Source organism: Gilbertella persicaria (assembly GCF_025201335.1).
Source record: "Gilbertella persicaria strain CBS 190.32 chromosome Unknown B0P05scaffold_5, whole genome shotgun sequence".
NCBI lineage: Eukaryota > Fungi > Mucoromycota > Mucoromycetes > Mucorales > Choanephoraceae > Gilbertella > Gilbertella persicaria.
Window position 1 is genome coordinate 680,829 of NW_026251966.1, and position 21,106 is coordinate 701,934.

Genomic DNA, 21,106 nt, shown 5'->3' on the forward strand with positions numbered 1-21,106 from the left:
AGACGAACAGAACTCTTATCAGCTATATCGATGGACACTAGCAGAAGCTCTACTCCATTCTTGTTGAACGAACTATCTGAAATTGACAAACAGATCGAGCAATTTAATGTGATGGAAGCTGCTCGATATTGCCTACAAACAGCCACTCACTGACATACACAAGAGAAACGAATCAGTGAGTATCTCTTTCGAGTTTTGAAACCTCGTCAAACAAAGCAGATATTTACATTACAAAAATTCGATACTGGTGCAATGGTTCATGGCATCGAGGATATACTATAAAAAGCTCATTACTTCTCTTCCTCCTTGTATACGCCGGACTCAATAGACTATAATGTAGCTATTCAGTTGGTTCAATCTATTCCCAGTGACAGTAACCTTTCTATCAATGACCAAGAGTCACTCATAGAGCCGCCAACAATAGACGAGCTGGTGACTATTATTAAACATATTTCTCTGTCTAAAGGTCCAGTGCTAGATAGTTTATCATTCGAATTATACAAAAACGTTTGTTCTCGCTTCAAGGAATTTCTATATCTTCTATTGACGATCATACAGGATGCTTTCATGGATTTTTTCCATCATCCTTGCAACATACATGACTGATTTGGCGTTCAAACAAGGGAATCCTACTTTACTGAAAAATTAACAATCTTTATCACTGATAAATTTAGATGCAAAGAGTCTCAGTAAGCTAATGGCCAATTACCTCAGTTAGCTGCTACCTATACTAATAAATTCATATCAAACTGGGCTTCTTCCTGGCCAACTCATCTCAGATAATGTCTGGATCAACCATGTATTCATGACAGCTCTTCGCGAAAGCAAGTCTTTGGCTTTTGAAACTGCAGTTCTGTTGAATGCTGAGAAAGCCTACAATCGAGTACACCCACAATACTTGCTTGTGCTGATTATTTGGAAATTTTTCTGTCCTCGCCTGCTGAATGGTCTCACCTTTTACGGATTCTTAAGTTATATTCTAAAGACTTGAATACGAGGATGAATGTTACTAAAACTACAATGGTTTCTCTAAATGGACTTCCTTTTGCCGGATGGGTATCGATTTTCAATTCATTTGACATTTCATGGCATGATCAAACATCCGATGCTGCTGTTACTTTGTTAAGTTATCCTCTCTACTCCAGTCCTGCTCAATAGGACGCCTTTCTTGGGGATTTACGTTTGAAAATTTTTCAGCACACAGACAGTTTGAGGAGAATGCATCTATCGTTGCGTGGTATGTCTGTGTCTATCAATGTGCTAATCCTAAACCGTTTATGGCATACTATGCAAGCCATTAAATTACCTTCTTCTTGGCTAGCATCAATCAAACAGCTGGTGATATACCTTTTTGATTTAAGCCTAGTTGAGCAGCGATATGCAAACCAAGAAAACAAAGTGGTCTCAGATCAGTTGGTTTAAAAGATCAGGCGATAACACTTCATATAATTTACTTAAAACGACTGTGTTAAGAGTCTGTTAGCACAGATTTTCTCACCCCTTGGTTGCTTCGTATTCTACAACTCAATACCGCCATGTTTCAATTTTGCCTGTACCGGTAGCTCCTACCTTGTTTCGTGCAATTTTCAAGCTTTGTACACCCATGATGTAGCTGCTGAAGTTCCTAGAGTGTTTGCGACTTTTGGAGCTGTCTTTACCATGGCCTCCCCATCGGTTTTTGGATTTACCTATATCGTTAGTATTAAAAACTAATACAAACTCTGCATCACCACTCCCTACCGTCAAACGCTCTTTATTAGTGTCAGATATATTTTGTTACAATGCTATCACCGGTTTGCTTAAAGTTCATCGCTCTTTCATCAAGTACAGACGTACCTTTTTGATAAGGGTCTTTGATGCCCTTTTATTGCCCTCTCCGTCTGACACTATCAGCTGCGTTTTGAATACAGCACTTCAAGCAAAAGATGCTTTTTCCCCTCTTAGTCCTGTGCTGCCTTCTTTGTCACAATACCCCGATGTGTCCAGCTACCTTTCATTGCTTGACCATCGGATGCTGCCTTCCGGCCGTCGACGACCAAAGATAGTCCTTGCACCTGCTTTGAAATCTGTTAGAAAATATTGGATTGATCAACGTGGCCCAATTGAAATCGGTGCCCCCTACCGTACTTCTCCCACCCAATGCCTACCACCTTCATGGTAAAAGCTCTTTTGGTCACTGGAAATGAACATGAAGGCTTTCACTCCCTGGTGGCGAATCCCCCATGATAGCATTGTTAATGCAGGTAAGGCCCACTTTTGGGATGCAAATACGTTCATGTCGTTTTCTTGTAACATTTGTGGTATGATTGATGAGAGCAGCTTTCACTTTTCTGTTGGTTGTCCGGTTAGATAGTTCTACAGGCAACAGGCATTGACTTTTGGCCAACTGGATCGTCGATTTATAAATCCATGCAATCTAAGATTGGCACTTACCTCGCTGGCAGATAAAGACAACAAACTCCTGGCGCTGACGACCATGGAGGCCTTGGAAAATAGACTAAATGTACGCTGATGATATCATTATAAGTATGCCTTTGACAAGGAGGTACGGCGTTCAACGGCCCCATTTGAGCTTTTCTTGACTGAACATTAATTCTTAAATATGTACTTTAGGCAATCAGTTAAGAACATCTTGTTTTATATATCATTTAATATAATTTCTGAAAATGATTCTTGAAATCAATCACTCTTTTCTTCTTATTGCTGCATGTTTTGAAAGATAATATGACATTTTCCGAAATCACCAGGACAGGTTTTTTGGAGCATTTGCACTTTATTGAAAAAAAAATTCATGTGGAAAAATTTTAGAAATTAAACAGATCATGAGATGCATAAACAATATTTATCTTGCTACTTACATTAGATGATAAGAGTTGAGAATAGAAGGGACATAAAAGATAAATGAATTAGTAACAGATATGAACCAGTATATGTAAAATACTTACACGGATACGAGGAGGTAGTTGAATAATCCTCAATTGCATAATTGCTTCAGCCAATACCAAGCTGTGATTGATGCCAGAGAAGGTCATACTCGTTATTTATATTATCTTAAAATAGACATCTCAACACATCATCAACAGAAAACTGAGCGCGTTTAAGTATCATCTTGGCACATTAAAGGGCCCTTGGGTCATGATACCTTTGTTACCGAGTTCAAATGACAAAAAAAAAACTTTGTTAATTTTTATTTCGGGTCAGTGTGTAAGGGACCCATTGAGCAGTCAAAGAACGAAACATACTCTTTATTGACAATTACAATTTCGTAAGAAGAGAGAAGTAGGGAGTAGCTCTAAACATCGATAACTATCCAATGCTCTGGTTGCTTTTAATCTTGTGTAATATGCTTTTGTCTCAAAGAATTTAGAAACTGTAAATGATGTACGTTGACAGAAAAAGAAAAAACTTTGTTTATTATGTTGATTACGTACGAGTACCTACTCAAATAATATAATCAAAGCCAAACTCATATAAATTAGCTTTTGCATTTATTAATAGCAACTATAGAATTTGCTTCAATTTTCTAGCAAGCTAATCAGAAGGTTTATTTGAAGGAGAGCAAACTATTTTGAAAAAGCCAATATATATGAATATATATACACAAGATGTTTGATCAATACCACACAATAGGGGAATGTAATATTTGTGAAAAGAGAAAAAAAAAGAAAGGGGAAATACAGAATTCATTGAAAGGAGAGTATATGCGTAATTTATATATATATTTAGCTGGTATCCATTTTTTTTATATGATAGGTTGAGGTGGATGTAATAGCAATCTCGGTGATTTGCCGCCATATTCCTCTTGACGGTGCTCAGTATCTGTTGGTGCAACTATAGGCGAGCTTCTAACAACAGGTCTTGTTGATTGTGAGATCCATTCATGTTGGAAGGCCTGTTCAGGACTCAATCGTTTGGAGGGATCCCATTGTAAACATTGTTGGATAAAATCCAAGAATAAGGCATCATTGCATCTCAGTGCTTGACTTAATGTTTTTGTGCCTGCTTTGCGTCGTTTGCCACGAGAGTTGGTCACCACACGAGGTTCACCACGTCGATCTACATTTTCAGGGCAACTAATTAATAACACTAAACTACCAGAAAAAAAGCTTACCAAAAAACAAATGTCTTCGTTCACTTTGCTGAATTAATTCTTGATCAGGCACACCCATGATTTCCATGATACAAGCAAGCTGCTCTTGTTCATTTTCACCTGGAAAAATAGGCACACCTGTGTAAAGCTCAGCAATAATACAACCTAAACTCCACATATCAATAGCTGTATTGTAATCTAAACCAAGAATGATTTCAGGTGATCTGTAGAATCGACTCTGAATGTATGTATACACTACAAACGAATTAGGAAATGTGTTTTTGATAACGAATATTATATACCTCTTTGGTTTTCTAAGCAACTACTACCGAAATCAATAACTTTGATTGTGCTTTTGGTGGGGTGTTTTAAAAGGATATTCTAATAAGTGTTGATTTCATTATTCCTTTTGGTCAATTCATCTTTACCTCTGGCTTCAAATCACAATGAACAACTCCATGTCTTGCTAACAACGACAATGAACGTAATAATTGAATGGTAAACCTGCATACATATAATAAGTCTCTTTACTTTTTCTCTATGAATCAAATTACCTTTTGATCAATGTGATATGGAAACCTTGGAAATTGTTAACTTTGATAAATTCATACAAGTTCATGCTAAGGCATTCAAAAGCTATACACAAATGGTTTCTGAAATAGAAGCTGTCTGTCATTTTCACGTTATGATGGCGGTCTTCGGGATCCTATCAATTAAAGTTTAGCCGTCATTGTCTTTTGTTCATGAAATCCAACCTTACCCATTTTGAAAGGTCGCTCAAGATTTTAACTTCAGTCTTGGCCTGAGCATAAAATCGTTTTTTGTTTCGAATCAACTTGACAGCCACTGTGCTGGCTGTTTTGTGATCATAGCATTTAACTACTTGACCAAATGAACCTCGACCCAATTCTTCCATTATTTCGTAACGGTACACCAAATGATCATTCATGACACTCTTGTAATCACCTCGTTCATCGTCGTAGCCATAATTTAAAGCGGGGTTATCTGGCATGGCTTGGTATTTTTTAGCATGTTGTCCGACAAAATAAACTTCGGGATAAGCCTGAATCTCTGTTTGCTCGAATGGGCTCAAATGATGACCATAAAACTTGATAGCAATAAGTGGAGATTTAGGAACTCCAGGGCTGAATGCTTCCACCATTTCTTTATCCCACATCATCAGTGTTTCTTTAATGCGTTGAGGTCGAGCACGCTCTTCTGGTGACAATAATTGGCCGTATTTTTCATCAATATCATAAGTTTGGCTTTTACGGGCTGCTCGATGAGCCAAATACTCGGTGGCTGTCATGCCTGTTGTTGTATTGGCTGGATAAACACCAGGCGAGCGCAAAAGTTTGGTATCTTCATCATGAATAGCATGCTGAGCTACCATGGCCTCTAGCTTTTCACGCAGACTAATAGCACGATGACGGCCTAAAATATGTAAACAAACAATAAATAAATAGCGCTTATTTTTACCTTTATCTTTATCCATCATAGCTTCATCTACTAATGAATTCTTTCTGCTGTTGGAATAGGCAGAACTAAGTTTTCTGGCATTAACAGGCTGCTCAATCTCTTCTTTATGCGTTTTGTTTTCCAACACGCCCAAGCTTTGACGACGTGTCGATCTAGGTCGTACACGCGGAGACGCAGAAACAGGAGAACTTTTGAGTGGTGGTGTGACAACACTGGCGGATGAAGGCGCTTTGAGAGATGCACGACGTGAAGTAGAGATGCCTAAATGACTCTGACCTTTTGCTTTACGTGAAGAATTTGTCTTTTTAGGTCGTACTTCTGTCGAAGAGGACGATGATGAGCTATTTGGTATGGGTGTTGTATTGGCTGATGATAGCGACATGCGCTTCTTGGCTGTCATTCGATTGCTACTCAAAGTTGCTTTAATTGAAGGTGATTTAGGTGCTCGCTTAACTGTTGTGTTAGTCTTGGGCATATTCAGCTTGATTGGTTCAATCTTCATAGGAGGTAGCTGCAAGGATTGAACAGTGGGAGGCTTTGCTAAATTGCCTGGTAGAGTCTATTAAATGATTACTACATATTGCACCATAGACACATAGCAACTGAAAAGGGCTTGGGTGATAAATATTTACCTTACCACGTTTTCGAACAACGTTCTTTTTAGCTGGCTGTTCATCTCCTGTTGTGTTACCATTTTCTCTTGATTTTCTTGAATTGGGGGCGGGGTTTACTGGTGATTCCTGCTTGACGACACTCTTTCTACGAGACATGCGTGCGGCCATCATGGAGGGTGAGGTAGGAACACCTTCTTTCAAACTTTCCGTTCTGGACATGCGACGAGAAAGCAAATCTGGTTCACTAGCCAATGATTTCTTTCTTAGCAGTGTGGTTGTTGTCTTGTGTTTCTCATCTCCGCCATTAGTGGTTACAGTCTCATCTGCTCCTACTATATCAGGACATTGTTGTTGTTGTTGTTGTTGTTGTTGACGAGCCTTAGCAGTAGCTGCAGCTAATATCGATCTTCTTTTTAATGCAGACACAGCTGTGGTTGTAACAGGAGAAACTTCATCTTCACTAGTAAAAGAAGGGGACTCGGCTCCTTTTTGGCTTTTTTTCTTCTAGGACTTGCTGCTGTGTTTCTGTTAGAAAGAGGCGAATTTGCGACTGAGTGCCTACGTTGATCAGCCAAGGTGGATTTCATGTAACTCGCTTGTTGCTGCTGCTGTTGTTGTTGTTGTTGCTGTTGTTGCTGTTGTTGCTGTTGTTGCTGTTGTTGTTGTTGCTGTTGTTGTTGTTGCTGTTGTTGTTGTTCTGTCTTTTGAGGTAGTTGTGTGAGTAGTGTGGCACCACTTGATAAGGTACGTCTTCTAGTTGGTTGTTCTAAACTACGTAACTTTTCTTTTGTCATACTCGATCTTCGCTTAGCATTGCTGATCATATCTACCACAACCTGTTGTTCTGATTTTTGAGATGTCTTTGTACTCTTTTTCTCATTTAATAGAGCAAGTTCTTGTTGCGCTAATCTGCGTTCCACAGCAAGTGTATCACGTAAAGTATCAGCTAATTTGACTAGTCCACCAGAGTTACTACTGCCAGTATGACTCATCTTTTTAGGTGTAGTGGATGTCAATGCGCCAGAAAGAGTTTGTCGTCGACTTTGAATGAGTTGAGATGGTTTTTTTGCTAATGCTTCATTTGATTTCTTTGTATTCATTGTTGTAAGTCGAGGAGAAGCAACGGATTTCTTAGTCTCTACTGTACTGGTACTCTTCCGTCGCGTATCTAATTGTTTCTTAACAGTCTTTTTTGCTTCCCAACGATCTGCTTCGGCAAAGGCTTCGTAGATGCCTGACTGACTCATGCCAGTATCCATATTCTCTTTTAACGCGCGGGATCGACTACTGGCTGTAGATCGTGTGTATTTGCTATTTCCTGTTGTTTCTTTTTCTGGTTTATCATGAAATCCATGGTTTTGCATATGAATCCAAGATTCGGTAATATATGGTTTAGTTACAGTCGAAGACGACATGAAACGAAAACCAAAAAGTTATTTTGGAAAATTTGGTATCAAATTTAACGAGAGGAAAAAAAAAGAAAAGAAAAAAGGAGAGACGAGAGATAGCAAAAATAAAGAAAAAGAAAAAGGAAAGAAAGAAAAAGAAGAAAAGGTCGGTCTATGTGTAAGAAAGAAAAAGAAAAAGAAAAGAAAGGGGAAAGAGAGAAGGGTATATTTTGTCAAATTTTGTCACACTTCTCTCTCATCACTTTCTCTCGCTTTTTCTCAGCATTATTGGTATACATTTAACAATTCAATCTCAGTATATTACGAAGGGTTTCCTTTTAAAGTAAACAAGGAGAGGCCAACAGAGATGCACGGTCTATGCATACAATTTTTTTCAGCTATAAATATTTGTCATTGATAGTTTTCATGCAGCGTGCAAGTTCTTTTCTTTTTCAGTAGCACAGTCAAAGTTTATCCGAGGTTCCTTGCATTCAAGTTCCCTGGATAGTGTATGACAATAAACAACCTGTAAATCAAGAGGATGGACAAGTTATTTTAGTAAAGTCCAGTTCGCTATCTAAACTGGTGATGTACAAAAAGGAACTTGTATTACTTGAATAAAAAGGCATGATAAATTCATAGAAGTACTTAAGGAGGGCTCTATAAACAAATTTTCAAGAATACATGTTGTTTACATTATATTATCTAAACTTGATATAAAGAGGCTTCTTGAACTGATATAAACCAAGCTTCACTACGCATAAGTAAATGAATTATATATATACATGACTAACAGCACAAAGGTCTTTTTATGCAATTTTGCTTTGTATGACATAGGAAATGTCAGAGTCAAATGCGAAATAGAATAAATGATAGATACAGCATCTGAATCTTCAGATTAAAAAAAAAAACGAAATGCCACAGTCAGATTTCCCTCTGTCGTAAAATCAACCATTGAAAGTTTAGATATGCATACACTGTAGTTTTCTAATTTAGATTGATTCTTTTGTTTGTCTTTGGACATTTAATTTGCAAAGTTCTTGAGAAACTTGAATCAATCATATTAGCTTTTTGTCTATTCGAAACATACTTTATAGGCATTTGCGGCTAACTGAACTCTGGTAAATGGATTCCATGAAAACCAAACAACGAAGCTGATGTACCAAAAGTCAAAGAGAGATTCCTGCCTTTGCTTAAAGCAAACAAGATAAAATGTGAAGACATTAATTGCTTTTTAATAGAAAAAAGAAAAAACGAACGAGGTAGATGGTTCTCAGACAAATATACAAAAGCTACTAGCAATACATTTTGGCAGTTTCTATCATCGAAAATAAGTGGTCTTTTCTTTTGAAAGGAATCAGGCACTGTCATTAGCATCACCGAAACTATCACCGTTACGCTACCATTATCACTGCTAACGAGTATATGACACCTTAATTATGCGTATACTATTTTAAGCAAGTCGTTCATAACACTTTTGGTAGCTCTCGTTGTCTGAACCTTAAATCTTCAGCAGCCAAATTCGGCTGTACTACTAACAATAGGGATGTGATGTCTGCTGCTATCATTGGCCTTTCCTGCATGACGGAAATAATCTTCAAGACAGGCTTTCCTCCATTTACGCCAAAAGTGTTATAAACGCGTAGTCTTCTGCTGCGCCTTTCACCTGAAAGCCATATACTTTACCCAGTATTGGTGCTTCATTTTCATAAAAGTTTGATGACCTTTGAGATAAGTATTTTTTTATTTATTTATTTATTTAATTTCAAATGACCGAGATTAATTGTTCATATACCCTCTTAATATTTGTATCACGGCATAGAAAGCTTAAAAAAGTATATATATATGTGTGTTTTCAAGGAGAGTTCAAGAGTAAAGCCTGTTTGATTCGTCTACAATGCTTTATCAGTATACCTTGGCTTGAATTTCAAGTCCGCGTATTTAAAGGCCAACGAGAGGTCTTTTTTTTACAGTGCATGTTTCTCTTTTTCTTATTGTTTTATTCACTCTATCTTTATGACACTAACTGATAAACTGTCTCTTGTTGAGTGTCCAAGCTGTTACTCTCATATGGACATTCGGCAGTTATCCTCTCATGTTTGTTTGTTCAACCAGCCTGTATGAAACACTAACATAGACAAATATATACTAATGTCTTCCTCTCTAGTATAGATTCTCTCAAATATCGCATTATAACAGTATACCAGATTGTAAGTTAATAAAACAACAAGATCAAGATTTTGATTTCAAACAACAACATCCACAACCCCAAGTACAAGAACTCTCTCTTTGTCCATTGTTGTTGTTGCCAGAGATTCTTGAACAAAAGAGAGCTGAGTTTCAGAGACTTGCAGCCAACAAAAAGAATCGATGCTCTAGATGCCATCGATTTAATGCTGCCATTCATATGGCCGAGGTAACCCACATGTCAGACCAAAACATGAGTCTTTAACCAGATGCTTAGAAATATTATCATACACGTTGCTTTAGTTGTTTTTATTGTCGACAACCATTCTATAAGAACAATAATGCAAAGACCATTCCTAGAGTATTCAAAGGCCAAATTTATTGTAATGAACATTACCAAGTAGCTGCAAGAGGGCTTACTTGTGCAACATGGTAAAGCATGCACAAAGTTTCTCCTTAGACTGATTATATCGTCATAGTAAAAACTCCATAGAATCGTTTGTACGACCTACTATTGCGTTAGGTCATTACTTTCATCCTGAACATATTCGATGCCATCATTGTCATAAGCCTGTGGATCCACTAATGACAGGCATAAAAGAAAGAAAAGGCAACATCTATTGCCAGACTGACTATAACCAACTATTTCTACCCAAATGTCAATCATGTCATAAACCAATAGAAAAAGAAGCTGTTGTGTCTAGTGATGGTAAACTAAAAGGAAAATGGCACAAATATTGCTTTAAATGTCAAGTAAGTCGTACACATGGAACAATAGGATGTCTTACTCTTGGCTTCTAGTTGTGTCAATCTTCTTTTGTAAACAATCAATTCTATATCTACAACCAACAACCTTATTGTAAGCTGGACTATCATAAACTCAATAATACATTATGCCATTCATGCTCTTTGCCGGTCGAAGGTGAATGTGCTGTTACGTCAGAAGGATGGCGTTTTCATCCAAGTTGCTTTACTTGTCATGTAAGTCATTCTGTTGATTGTGTGGTATTCATTGGTTATTTGATAGGCATGCAAGACAAATATTCATCATGTATACTATGTATATAATAATCATGTTTATTGTCAAGACCATATACCTTTGAATAACATTCCCAATTTTAGTTAGTGAGTGCTTTATTGTGTTATGCATTAAAATATATATATATATGTACATATTACTCTTTTCTTTCTTTCTGACTATCATCTTCACTGTCACTATTCAAACAACCTCTTTCATCACACCTACTGCAGATTAGATACAGAGTAGAAAACAGAGCTTTACCTTTGATGATGCATGAATTTTGGATCAACAACAGCGCCAGGGAAGGTATAAAGACCATCTCTAACAAACGTATAGATCTTTTTGTTCTCTTCAAGACTTTCTCGGCTAAGTGCACCACCGCCAGGCAGTTTTGGGTGTCTTAGATCCCATTGAAGCATGCGGCATAATTCAGGCACAATCACATCTGTATCACCCAACAGTTGAATATCAAATGTCATATGCGTAATAGGTGTTCGATTAATCAAAATCTGAGGAATACTATGTGGTATTTGCGACATGATTTCGGATACAGGCGATACTTTAAGTGAGGAACCCATCACAATCAGCAGATCCACTTGGTCTGTGTCTACTGCAAGCAAATTATCGAATTCTGCGGGAAGTCTTTCACCAAAGAAAGTGATGTCCTAAGCATAGGTTGAGTATTCGCAATAAAAGTAAGTTGGTTCACTTAACTGGTTTCATGATAGAAATTCCTCTAGGATAATGATCCGTGTCTTGTTTCTCTATATGACATTTAGGACAAGGAGCTACTGTTTGAGCCATAATATAGTCTTCTATTTCTTTGCCATCTACTTTATATCCGCAAGTTACACAAGAAGCAGTAGCAAAACTACCATGGCAGTTTACAACTCGCTTGATATTTGCCTTGTGTTCCAATGTATCAATATTCTGTGTATAGTTTCTCAATAGTTTTCCCTTGTCTTCAATCAGCTTCACAAACAGGTGGCCTGGACTTGGTTCATAATTGGCAGGATAGAGCTCTTTAGCAAAGGTATAAAAGATTTCTGGCATTTCCCTAAAATAATCAATATCAAACATTTGCTGTGGGTCATCCAATTCGTATTCTTGTAATCGAGAATAAATGCCCTTTTCAGATCTGAAGTCAGGAATACCACAAGAGACAGAAACACCAGCACCTGTGACAATCATGATATTGTTTGCCTTGCTTAATAGTTCAGCAACATCTTCAAGTGTGTTTACATTCTCTAATCGACGTCTTTTACGCAAATAACGAGTCACTACATTTCTTAGGATAGGCAGGAGTTCAATGTCTGAGGCCAATGCAGCTGCTTTAGGATGCTATGCTGAAAATGAGTCCCTGATTCATATCATGCCTCGTTTACCATAAAGATATCAAATGCTTCCAACATTTTGGGTACAGGCACTGATTCTTGAACAACATACTTTTCAACAAACTTCATTAAGCCCTTTTCTCTTGCTTCTTCTCTTAATTGCTCCATTTCTTCTTCTGAAAAGCTTGTCCAGGCTATAAAATCCAAATATCAGCTACTGTTGTTTTGAGAGGAAAATATTTTACATAGCGTATATCGATTCTCTTCATCTGATCCATCCACGTCCACATCCAAACTGTCATCATCTAAATGAAAAGCAGGGTGTGACAAAATATCTTGATCACTCAAGCTACTTTCACTTTCGTCACCAGAAGCCCAATCTTGATCTGATTCTTCATTGTAGTCTTCAAACAACGCGTCATTGATAGACAGAGAAGGTTTGTTGTCTTGATTCTCTATTTACTATCAGTGCATGGGTCCTCTAGAGACATGTGCTTTATACCTTCTAATTTTGCTTTCTTTGTCGTATGCTCTTGCTCATCTGTTGTACTGTGTTCACTAGAGAAACGTTTATTCATAGGAGTTTTCTCCATGGACTGATTCTCATCTTCGTTCTTCATTGTCTCTGTAAATGAATGAGCTTCTTGCAAAAAACTGTGCTTTATTTCTCAGTTGTGTCAACCCCGCCAAAATTTTTTTTCCCAATAAAGTGTACCCAATAGAAATCAAAATGAATAGCTTATTTATTAAAATACTTTAGCAGTGTCTTTTCTTCTTTTAGACGATCAATTCAAGCGTCATAGTCGAATAAGGCAATTAAAGTTAAGAAGTAGTTTATTCTTTATGCTGAATGAACTTTCTCCCTATATCTTATAGGGAGATGATTGCCTCACTTGGCGGAGATCCTGTTGCTGTCATTATTCGCTTAGTGCAGATTGACTCATCTAAAAAAAAAAAAAATCTCTCTTGCTCCCGCCTATCATACGCATTTCTTTTTCTTTTTCTTCTTTTTCTTTTTTCTTCACTATGCTTTCTTCACGCTTAAGAACTATCACTCGTCAAACTGCTATTACTGCTGCTTTGACTAGACCTGTTGTCCAAAAGACAGCTATCAAGAGTGTACCTATTGTTTGTAGTCGTCGCTCTTACGCAACTAAGGATAAGCAAGTTGCATATACGGTAGACAAATTCCCTGGTTACGTCCGTAACGAACAATTTAAAAAGGTACCATACACTATATACTGCCTGGAACTTATCATTTGGATCATAGCTCACTGAACAAGACGTTGACCACTTTAAGACAATTGTGGGTGACCATGGCTTGATCTACAATAACGAAGATGATTTGTTTGCTTTTAATACGGATTGGATGCACAAATTCCGTGGCAAGTCACAACTTGTGTTGAAGCCCAAGACAACTCAACAAGTATCTGATATTATGAAATACTGTAATGAACAAAGGCAAGTAGGAATGTGTGTATGGTTCATCAGTGGGACTTATCATGACTAGATTGGCTGTTGTTCCTCAGGGTGGTAACACAGGTCTTGTGGGTGGTTCTGTTCCTGTATTTGATGAAGTTGTTCTCAGCTTGCAGGGATTAAATAAAATTCGTGGATTTGATAGTGTATCAGGTATAGTAGACATCAAAGGAATGAAACTAAATCATATATGTAGGTATCTTGACAGCCGATGCTGGTTGTGTACTTGAAGTACTTGATAACTGGTTGGGTGAAAAGGGCTATATGATGCCATTGGATTTAGGTGCTAAGGGCAGGTAATGTGTGCATCTCTCTCCTGATTTTATATTCAACAGTATTCAGTTGTCATATTGGTGGCAATATTGCTACTAATGCTGGTGGTTTGAGATTGTTACGTTATGGATCTCTTCATGGTACTGTATTGGGTTTAGAAGTCGTAAGTGATCAATAAGAAAGAATGGCCTTGTTACTCACCTGATAGGTTCTTCCTGATGGTACCATTCTTGATAATATGTCTACCTTAAGAAAGGACAACACAGGCAAGATCAAAACAAGAACACGTATCACAAATTATTAACAATCGCTCTAGGTTACGACTTGAAGCAACTCTTTATTGGATCAGAAGGTACTATTGGTATTATTACAGGTGTATCTATCTTGACTCCTCATCGTTCAAAGGTAATGTATAGACATCAACATGGTATGTTTGCTTATTTTATGATAGGCTGTCAATGTTGCCTTGTTGGGTTTAAACTCTTTTGAAGATGTACAAAAGGCATTTAAGCAATCTCGCGTAGAACTCTCTGAAATCCTATCTGGTAAGACATACACCAGGATGAGGTAACATAGCTTAATCTTTTACTCATAGCCTTCGAATTCTGGGACAAGAATGCTCTTCATATGTTCAAGAAGCATGCTACACCCAAAGATGTCATGGAAAATGAATATCCTTTCTATGTCTTGATTGAAACCAGTGGTTCTAACAAGGACCATGATGATGAGGTATGTATACAAAAGTCTTTTTTTTAAAAAAAAAAAAAAAGAGGGCGGAATCTCATGATTAGTAGAAATTGACCACTTATCTTGAAAACATGATGGTGGATGGTGTTGCTGAAGACGGTGTTGTTGCTCAAGATGAGACACAAATCCGTGCTCTTTGGAGTTTGCGTGAAGGTTTTACTGAAGCACTCGGTAAAGAACCTGCTGTCTACAAATACGATATTTCAATGCCTGTTCCTAAATTGTATGAATGTGTACAAGATATGCGTCAACACTTGATGGATGGTGGTGTCTATGGTCAGCCTGATTCTCCTGTGACAGATGTGGTTGCCTATGGTCATGTTGGTGATGGCAATTTGCATTTGAACATTGCTGCCAGTCGTCTTGATAACAAGGTATCTGCACTGATAGAACCTTATTTGTTTGAATGGGTTGGTAAGTAATCTTCTTGTTTTTATGTCTGCTGACTGAATGGGATCTGTTTAGCCAACCATCAAGGATCAATTAGTGCTGAACATGGTTTAGGTGTAGCCAAGAATGAATTCTTGGGTTATTCTAAATCCCCTGTCATGATTAAGATGATGAAGACCATGAAGAACATGCTTGATCCTAATAGTATCATGAACCCTTACAAGGTAAGATTGTTCGTATAGTCAATAGAGTGTATTTATCTTTCTTTTTTCTATAGTACCTTCCCACTCACAATTAGATAAATTGTACTATCCCATAGAAAATAAATTCTTTCTTTATGAATCTTACTTCTGCTTTTATATCTAAACCAAAAACATTTGTTTGCCTACATGCTAAAAACACCATTGTTGAAGAAAGGATTCCTCATGATCATAAAGGCTGTTTACAAGCTCAAACAGTGGATCATGAGACTGAATTATCTGCTAAAGGTATAGTTGTCTATCAGTCTCTTATAGCCAACTCTTGTCAAATAGGCCATGACAATCAAATGTAAACCAATAGACTAGAAAGAAATGTTGTATTAACTCACAACAGCCATGTTTGGAGAGTAGACAAACATGCTAAAGAGACAGAACAATTAGTGTTTGACCAAGAAAGCAAAAAAATGGTTGCATTGGTTTTAGAAGGTTGCCATTTCTTTGTTTGTCGTTGCACTGACTTGGTTTGTTTAGGCCATGATGTAGCAAGTATGTTTATGCAAATCAAGTAAGTAAAAGACAACCATGATAGACGCCTTATCCTGTCTATGTAGTGGAGATAACACTACTTTTCATAAAAAGTAAGTCAATACATATATGGATAATCCATTTAATTGATTGTATAGACTACAACAAAAGAATCAAATCCTCAAAGAGTTAGAAAGAAATCTGGATTTACTTAAAGTGACTATTGAATTCAGCTATTTTGGATTCACAGATGCTTATTCCTATGATTTACAAAGAGACACTGTATGCTCCAGTAGGTGATATGATGTATATTGAACCATAGACTTATTTTAACCCCCTCCCAAAAAAAAAAAAAAAAAAAAGATGATGCCCTCATTCACAAGGGAATTGACTTTTGGATGAGACCAGTCAATACGATTGCTGACATATGGAATTTAATCAGCATAGGATGCAAATTTCCAAGTGTACTCAAGATCAGGATCACCAACAAGACAACACATCGACAAAGCAGCTTGTTTCTGTTTGACTTGTTGCAGCCTGCATTCATCCCAGTGAACATGGAAGCGAAAAATAAAGACCACATCTATTCTAGTTTTACTCGATTTCGTACGTTAAAAAAATGTTATCTTCATGCCTGAATAGCTGTGTTTTAGGTGCGCTTGTGGATTATGTCACGGAACAAGTTCAAGCTTCAGCTGTAGTTACTGATTATTATGTATTGACTCATCTTGTAGCAAAATTCATCTGTGGCCAAGGCTATTTGTTAATATTTGCTCATTTGAATGTAATTCTAACAAAAAAAAAAAAAAAAAAAAAAAAAAAACTAATACACATGAAGCAATGTTTAAGGTTCAATCGAGAGGAATGTTTCATGACTTTAGATCTATTAGAGAAGATAAAAAAGATAAAGACTACTTCACTTGCCAATAATTCATTTTCAGATCAAAAGACCTCTCATCATAAACCCAAGGATTACAAAGTAGTTATTAATTCCATGGTTGTTTTGACTTAACCCTTTATTATTGAATAGGCAAAATATGAGCAAGTAAAACAAGTGATTGCTCAACAACAAGACATGATTCAACAATTAAATTCAGAAAATGAAAAGTATCATGGTGTATTAAACGCAAACAAAAAGATATATGAAGATGCCATGGGTAAAAGAATAGTGAGAAGCCCATAGACTCACTTGGAGTACATAGCTCAACTTGAAAAACAAAAAGAAATCACTATTCGAGACATGCAAACAAAAGCACAAAAGTCATTGAGCTTGATCATCAAAAGACATCTTCAGAAAGAACAAAAGCTCAAAAAGTTAGCTTTCTTTCGTATCTCGACATTAAAATCAGAAAAGGTATGTAATATATATTGACGCTTTATTCATGTCCATGTATAGAAATCCTTGCAGACCAAACAGCAACAATGGGAAGAAAAACAAGTAAAGGAAATAGACAACTGATGCAATTGAATTGACTCTTTTCTATAGAAGTGCTTGAAAGAGAAAATGGAAAAATTAAGAATCAAAGGTATTCGATTAGCAAGTCATTTCACAACAACTAAGGTATGATGGTTTAATAGACTCATGACTAATCTTTGTTTTCAGTCTAAACTGCTGAATGAAATCAATGGCCTTAGAAGAGAAAAGAAGGAATTTAGAGAACTGTTTATGGAATTCAAGCATAATTTAATCGAAAAAGGCATTCATCTAGATCAATAAATTCATTAGGGGGGTATCTACAATAATTATATTGGGCTTATTTGAGAGGTGCCTTAACATCCAGCACTCGACCTCGAATGCGGGCCCATTCAGCACAGGCTCTGTTTTGTTGATCGCATAATGTTAATAATACTTTTCTTTGAACTAGTTCTGCTACTGCTTCCCAATCATTCACATTATGGCATTCTTTCATTTCGAATACAGAAAGATTTGGACAGTAACGAATGTAAGCATAGACAGTATCATTAGAGATCTTGAAACAACTATTTACAGAGACACGCTCAAGCCCTGTTGTTCTGTGTTTGGCCAAAGTCACCATACATTCGTCATCGACATCACATCCAGCCAGACCAAGTACAGCAGCTTGTGTGTGTTGTGCAATCAAGGAAATCGATTTCATTGTCACCTTTTCACGGTCTCTGATTCTTCCTACATTCAAGTGTCGCAAACGAGGGCAATTCAGAGCAATAGCAGAAAGAGACACATCAGACACTAGTCCACAGGCACGCAAATCTAAATGTTCTAATCCTTTACAGTTTTCTGCTACTTTTAATATGGCTTCATCAGAGATATGATGGCAACCAGCAAGAGATAGATAAGTAAGGCTTTGATGCGCTAAAAAGGGGTAAAGCGTCTCATTTGAGAGATAGTCGCAGATATAGATATCCAGATGGTGTAATTTTGTAGCCATCTGTCCAATAAGCGAGAGCGGATTGTTGATTGACTTTTCCTTAATCTTGCGAAGTGAGAGTGTTCGAAGGGCATTGCGGTATGTAGTGAGTCTAGCTTCTTTTTCAAGTTTCCGTATATCTTGCATCGTTTTCAATTGTTCCCATTCGACATACAGATTCTTGGGTGAAGTCATGTGGTCAGAGATCAAGCACTCAGTATCTATCAACGAGTATTCTGAAGGTGTCTTGATTGAGTTGACAGAAGACATAGAAGATGAACGACTGGATTGTTTTAGGGTTGTGTTGTTGGTATGTGTAACTCCGCCTACAGCTAATGCATCTGCCGTAGTTGATGTAGAAGGCGATAAGACTGGAATGGGTGTGTCAGAAATGATAGAAGCAAATTTAAGAAATATGTCAAGATCATCTTTTGCATCTTCAAAGTAGACCCGTCTCCAGGTCATTCGAGTCGCACAATTGTGCCACAGACGATTGACGGTCAGACAGGGGTAAAGATCGGCATACATTTTCTTCTTTGGTTCTTCTTGATTGATGCATGGCAATAAAAAAGAAAAAATATGGCTGACAATCTCTGGCAAGCATACTGCTAAATGAGGTCTGTTGTGTTCCATTATGCTAAAGAATAGAAGAGAGAAAAGAAAAGAAAACGAAAAGAAGAAAGGGTTTTATATTGTTTAGAAAGGGGAGAATTAAATAACGGAGCAAGTAAAGTCAATAAAAAAGGTTATTATAACATTCTTGTGTTCTCCATATTCATCTTTGACTTTATGGAATCTAAATCTTTGGTCTATACAACTGACGTTCTTCAAACCGAATAGGCACCACCATCAATTGGCGTACAAGACAAATTTCATTCATGGTCAATCCACAGCCATCACGAACAAAACCTTCAAAAGAACCATACGTCTGCTTTAATTGATCAATAGCCAGCTTCATTCCACCATATCTAAAAATTGCAGTCAATTATGCATCATTATTTAAATAAGTTACTTTACGATGCAGATAAAGCAGCACGCAAATTTTCCACAGTAACATTCAATTTCAATGCTCTTTTTTCCAAGTCTTTTTCAAAATCTTTGCTTGATTAACTCAATGATACTCTTTTTACTTACCAAAATAGCCCACATTGGACAATTCGTATTCTCTAGCAATAATCTCATCGTCTACACCACAAAGACCCAGAAGTACCATGATAAATACACCTGTGCGATCTTTACCTGCAGTACAGTGAATGACCATAGCCGAACGTTCTCGGATCGACAACTCTTGAATCATATATCTAAACACATCCCCAATCAGTTTTTTGCCTGATTCTAAAATAACTCTATAGCCTAGTATGTGTTAACAGACAATGGAACATTTGCGATCTTACCTTCAGCAAAGCCTTTTTCACCATCCAAAAAGACTTTTAACTTTTGGAAGTATTCTTCATTTGTCTTTACAACTTGTTTATACAGATCTTTGCTAAAACGAGTGATACCTGGCATAGGTCTATTCACTTGTCAGTCATTTATGTTGACTATATAACTGACTTACTCTGGTACGCCATCTCGAGTAATTTCATGATCCAGTCTAAAGTCAAAAATGGCCTTGATATTTAATTCATTTAACCTAAGGCGTCCCTGAGTAGACACTTGTGCTAAACTAAAATCAAATTTTAATCTATAAATGCCTTATTAAAATCATACGCACTGTCCAGATCGGAACACGGTTCTTTCACGAATATAGCCACTGCCATCTTTTAATGGCCAACCACCAATATCACGAAAGTTTCTTACACCTTCTACATCAATCCAGCGTGGAATGACTAAACTAGCACCTTGTCCCATTCCCAATGCTTTTTGATAGTTGTCATATTCATGTTGAGCAAAAAAGTCGACGATATACTGAGTTACTTGTTCGAATTTGCCTTTAAAATTATGATCTGCATCCGGAATGAGTACCAGTGTATGATTTGGAACTTTATTTGCAAACATGGCTGCATTATAAGGAGGTACAATCTATCAAATTTTGTTTAATTTAATTGATTTTTTCACTTTCTTATACTTGCATTATCCTTTAATCCATGACATGTCAATACGCTTGTAGACAATGGCATACGAGAGACTAGAGAAAATAAGTATATGTATATCCATTTTGGCTTCATTTACCATGTTCATTGGACCAATGACAGAATTTGTCTACTTGGTCTTGAGTGACTTTAATTGTAGCTATTTTGTCTCTTTGTTTGACATGCCAGTCAAAATAGCCCTAACATAGACATCAGTCATTGTTTAAGTTTAGTGACTTACATTTTCTCTTAATGCTTTTCCAATTTCGGGTCTACTGGTATTGATTTGATTATCGTTCATTTTAAAACGACCAGAGATATTGACCATCAGGGGTAAAGGCTTTTCGCATGTCGTGGCATACTTGAATGCAGCTAATGCACCTAATACAATACATATATATATCGTGTATGCTATACCAAAAACACTTCTTACCTCGAGAATGGCCAATGACTGCATAAATTTGATATCCAAGTCCCTCAAAATAATCAGCTACTGTATGAATATCCTCTGTATCTTCCTAGTTTATGGTCTATAAGTCAATAAAGTAAGCAACTAACTTACCAGAATATTACAATAACCAGGTGAGCCATCACTTTCACCATTGCCTCTAAAATCAAAACGAAATGAAGACATGGGAAGTGTTTGAGCAAGTACTCGATGGAAAAGATAGTCCTTGTGTCCTATGGTTGATATGAATACGTGTTGATATCACACACACACACCTAATACACCATGTACAATCAAAACTAGTCTATGCTGTCGTTCTATATCAAACTGAGGTTTTTCTTCCAAGATACCAACAAGTGTTTCGTTGTGTTTGTTTGTAATATTAACTTTTGACATGAATAATAATAATAAAAAAAAAAAGTATGACAAATAAAGTATCCCACAGTATTTGTATGTGCCTTGATGTCAATAC

At 37.0% G+C, this 21,106-nt stretch overlaps 7 protein-coding genes across 7 annotated transcripts; 3 read left to right on the plus strand and 4 right to left on the minus strand.

The window, feature by feature from the left end:
* Positions 1-3,502: 3,502 nt before the first annotated feature.
* On the minus strand, positions 3,503-6,851 carry B0P05DRAFT_527731 (kinase-like domain-containing protein). The gene is made up of 9 exons (XM_051576571.1): positions 6,695-6,851; positions 6,202-6,668; positions 5,570-6,128; positions 4,851-5,524; positions 4,645-4,796; positions 4,519-4,594; positions 4,393-4,471; positions 4,112-4,345; positions 3,503-4,056 (listed from the first exon to the last, which is right to left on the minus strand). Exons 1-9 carry the CDS (start codon positions 6,768-6,770, stop codon positions 3,743-3,745), a joined length of 2,631 nt encoding a protein of 876 aa, XP_051438573.1. The 5' UTR covers positions 6,771-6,851; the 3' UTR covers positions 3,503-3,742.
* A 3,182-nt stretch (positions 6,852-10,033) lies between these two features.
* Positions 10,034-10,925, plus strand: B0P05DRAFT_527739 (uncharacterized protein). Its single transcript, XM_051576572.1, has 3 exons — positions 10,034-10,511; positions 10,560-10,739; positions 10,786-10,925. Exons 1-3 carry the CDS (start codon positions 10,344-10,346, stop codon positions 10,882-10,884), a joined length of 447 nt encoding a protein of 148 aa, XP_051438574.1. The 5' UTR covers positions 10,034-10,343; the 3' UTR covers positions 10,885-10,925.
* A 52-nt stretch (positions 10,926-10,977) lies between these two features.
* B0P05DRAFT_577463 (DHS-like NAD/FAD-binding domain-containing protein) lies at positions 10,978-12,281 on the minus strand (the record flags this gene model as incomplete). Its single annotated transcript, XM_051581786.1, has 4 exons — positions 10,978-11,000; positions 11,159-11,444; positions 11,494-12,120; positions 12,165-12,281. The coding sequence occupies 4 exons, from the start codon at positions 12,279-12,281 to the stop codon at positions 10,978-10,980; spliced, it is 1,053 nt and encodes a 350-aa protein (XP_051438575.1).
* Positions 12,282-13,084: 803 nt separating this feature from the next.
* B0P05DRAFT_527743 (uncharacterized protein) lies at positions 13,085-15,349 on the plus strand. Its single transcript, XM_051576573.1, has 12 exons — positions 13,085-13,337; positions 13,384-13,574; positions 13,624-13,745; positions 13,789-13,888; positions 13,935-14,028; positions 14,074-14,131; positions 14,182-14,270; positions 14,317-14,410; positions 14,461-14,594; positions 14,660-15,026; positions 15,078-15,226; positions 15,280-15,349. Exons 1-12 carry the CDS (start codon positions 13,140-13,142, stop codon positions 15,298-15,300), a joined length of 1,617 nt encoding a protein of 538 aa, XP_051438576.1. The 5' UTR covers positions 13,085-13,139; the 3' UTR covers positions 15,301-15,349.
* Positions 15,350-15,771: 422 nt separating this feature from the next.
* B0P05DRAFT_527750 (uncharacterized protein) lies at positions 15,772-17,387 on the plus strand. The gene is made up of 9 exons (XM_051576574.1): positions 15,772-15,840; positions 15,886-16,019; positions 16,091-16,333; positions 16,381-16,511; positions 16,566-16,706; positions 16,758-17,081; positions 17,124-17,165; positions 17,214-17,288; positions 17,331-17,387. Exons 1-6 carry the CDS (start codon positions 15,785-15,787, stop codon positions 16,908-16,910), a joined length of 858 nt encoding a protein of 285 aa, XP_051438577.1. The 5' UTR covers positions 15,772-15,784; the 3' UTR covers positions 16,911-17,081; positions 17,124-17,165; positions 17,214-17,288; positions 17,331-17,387.
* On the minus strand, positions 17,388-18,793 carry B0P05DRAFT_527754 (uncharacterized protein). Its single transcript, XM_051576575.1, has one exon. The coding sequence runs from the start codon at positions 18,745-18,747 to the stop codon at positions 17,482-17,484; it is 1,266 nt and encodes a 421-aa protein (XP_051438578.1). The 5' UTR covers positions 18,748-18,793; the 3' UTR covers positions 17,388-17,481.
* On the minus strand, positions 18,794-21,079 carry B0P05DRAFT_527758 (tyrosine phosphatase family-domain-containing protein). Its single transcript, XM_051576576.1, has 10 exons — positions 20,910-21,079; positions 20,749-20,867; positions 20,428-20,704; positions 20,287-20,386; positions 20,187-20,242; positions 19,829-20,136; positions 19,673-19,780; positions 19,509-19,627; positions 19,249-19,467; positions 18,794-19,210 (listed from the first exon to the last, which is right to left on the minus strand). Exons 3-10 carry the CDS (start codon positions 20,641-20,643, stop codon positions 19,128-19,130), a joined length of 1,209 nt encoding a protein of 402 aa, XP_051438579.1. The 5' UTR covers positions 20,644-20,704; positions 20,749-20,867; positions 20,910-21,079; the 3' UTR covers positions 18,794-19,127.
* Positions 21,080-21,106: the final 27 nt, after the last annotated feature.

Excerpts from the sequence above, each read along its gene's own strand:
- B0P05DRAFT_527731 (XM_051576571.1), bottom strand. The coding sequence starts at position 6,770 with ATGAAATCCACCTTGGCTGATCAACGTAGGCACTCAGTCGCAAATTCG. Across the intron at positions 4,472-4,518 it reads ATTGTGATTTGAAGCCAGAG|AATATCCTTTTAAAACACCC; the intron begins GTAAAGATGAAT and ends AACACTTATTAG. Across the intron at positions 4,057-4,111 it reads ACGAAGACATTTGTTTTTTG|ATCGACGTGGTGAACCTCGT; the intron begins GTAAGCTTTTTT and ends CTGAAAATGTAG.
- B0P05DRAFT_527739 (XM_051576572.1), top strand. The coding sequence starts at position 10,344 with ATGACAGGCATAAAAGAAAGAAAAGGCAACATCTATTGCCAGACTGAC. Across the intron at positions 10,512-10,559 it reads AATATTGCTTTAAATGTCAA|TTGTGTCAATCTTCTTTTGT; the intron begins GTAAGTCGTACA and ends CTTGGCTTCTAG. Across the intron at positions 10,740-10,785 it reads CAAGTTGCTTTACTTGTCAT|GCATGCAAGACAAATATTCA; the intron begins GTAAGTCATTCT and ends GTTATTTGATAG.
- B0P05DRAFT_527743 (XM_051576573.1), top strand. The coding sequence starts at position 13,140 with ATGCTTTCTTCACGCTTAAGAACTATCACTCGTCAAACTGCTATTACT. Across the intron at positions 13,746-13,788 it reads TGGATTTGATAGTGTATCAG|GTATCTTGACAGCCGATGCT; the intron begins GTATAGTAGACA and ends TCATATATGTAG. Across the intron at positions 14,411-14,460 it reads ACTCTCTGAAATCCTATCTG|CCTTCGAATTCTGGGACAAG; the intron begins GTAAGACATACA and ends TTTTACTCATAG.
- B0P05DRAFT_527750 (XM_051576574.1), top strand. The coding sequence starts at position 15,785 with ATGATAGACGCCTTATCCTGTCTATGTAGTGGAGATAACACTACTTTT. Across the intron at positions 16,334-16,380 it reads TTCTAGTTTTACTCGATTTC|GTGCGCTTGTGGATTATGTC; the intron begins GTACGTTAAAAA and ends GCTGTGTTTTAG. Across the intron at positions 16,707-16,757 it reads ATAAACCCAAGGATTACAAA|GCAAAATATGAGCAAGTAAA; the intron begins GTAGTTATTAAT and ends ATTATTGAATAG.
- B0P05DRAFT_527754 (XM_051576575.1), bottom strand. The coding sequence starts at position 18,747 with ATGGAACACAACAGACCTCATTTAGCAGTATGCTTGCCAGAGATTGTC.
- B0P05DRAFT_527758 (XM_051576576.1), bottom strand. The coding sequence starts at position 20,643 with ATGCAGTCATTGGCCATTCTCGAGGTAAGAAGTGTTTTTGGTATAGCA. Across the intron at positions 20,137-20,186 it reads GTCATGGATTAAAGGATAAT|ATTGTACCTCCTTATAATGC; the intron begins GCAAGTATAAGA and ends AAAATTTGATAG. Across the intron at positions 19,211-19,248 it reads GTCCAATGTGGGCTATTTTG|ATTTTGAAAAAGACTTGGAA; the intron begins GTAAGTAAAAAG and ends AATCAAGCAAAG.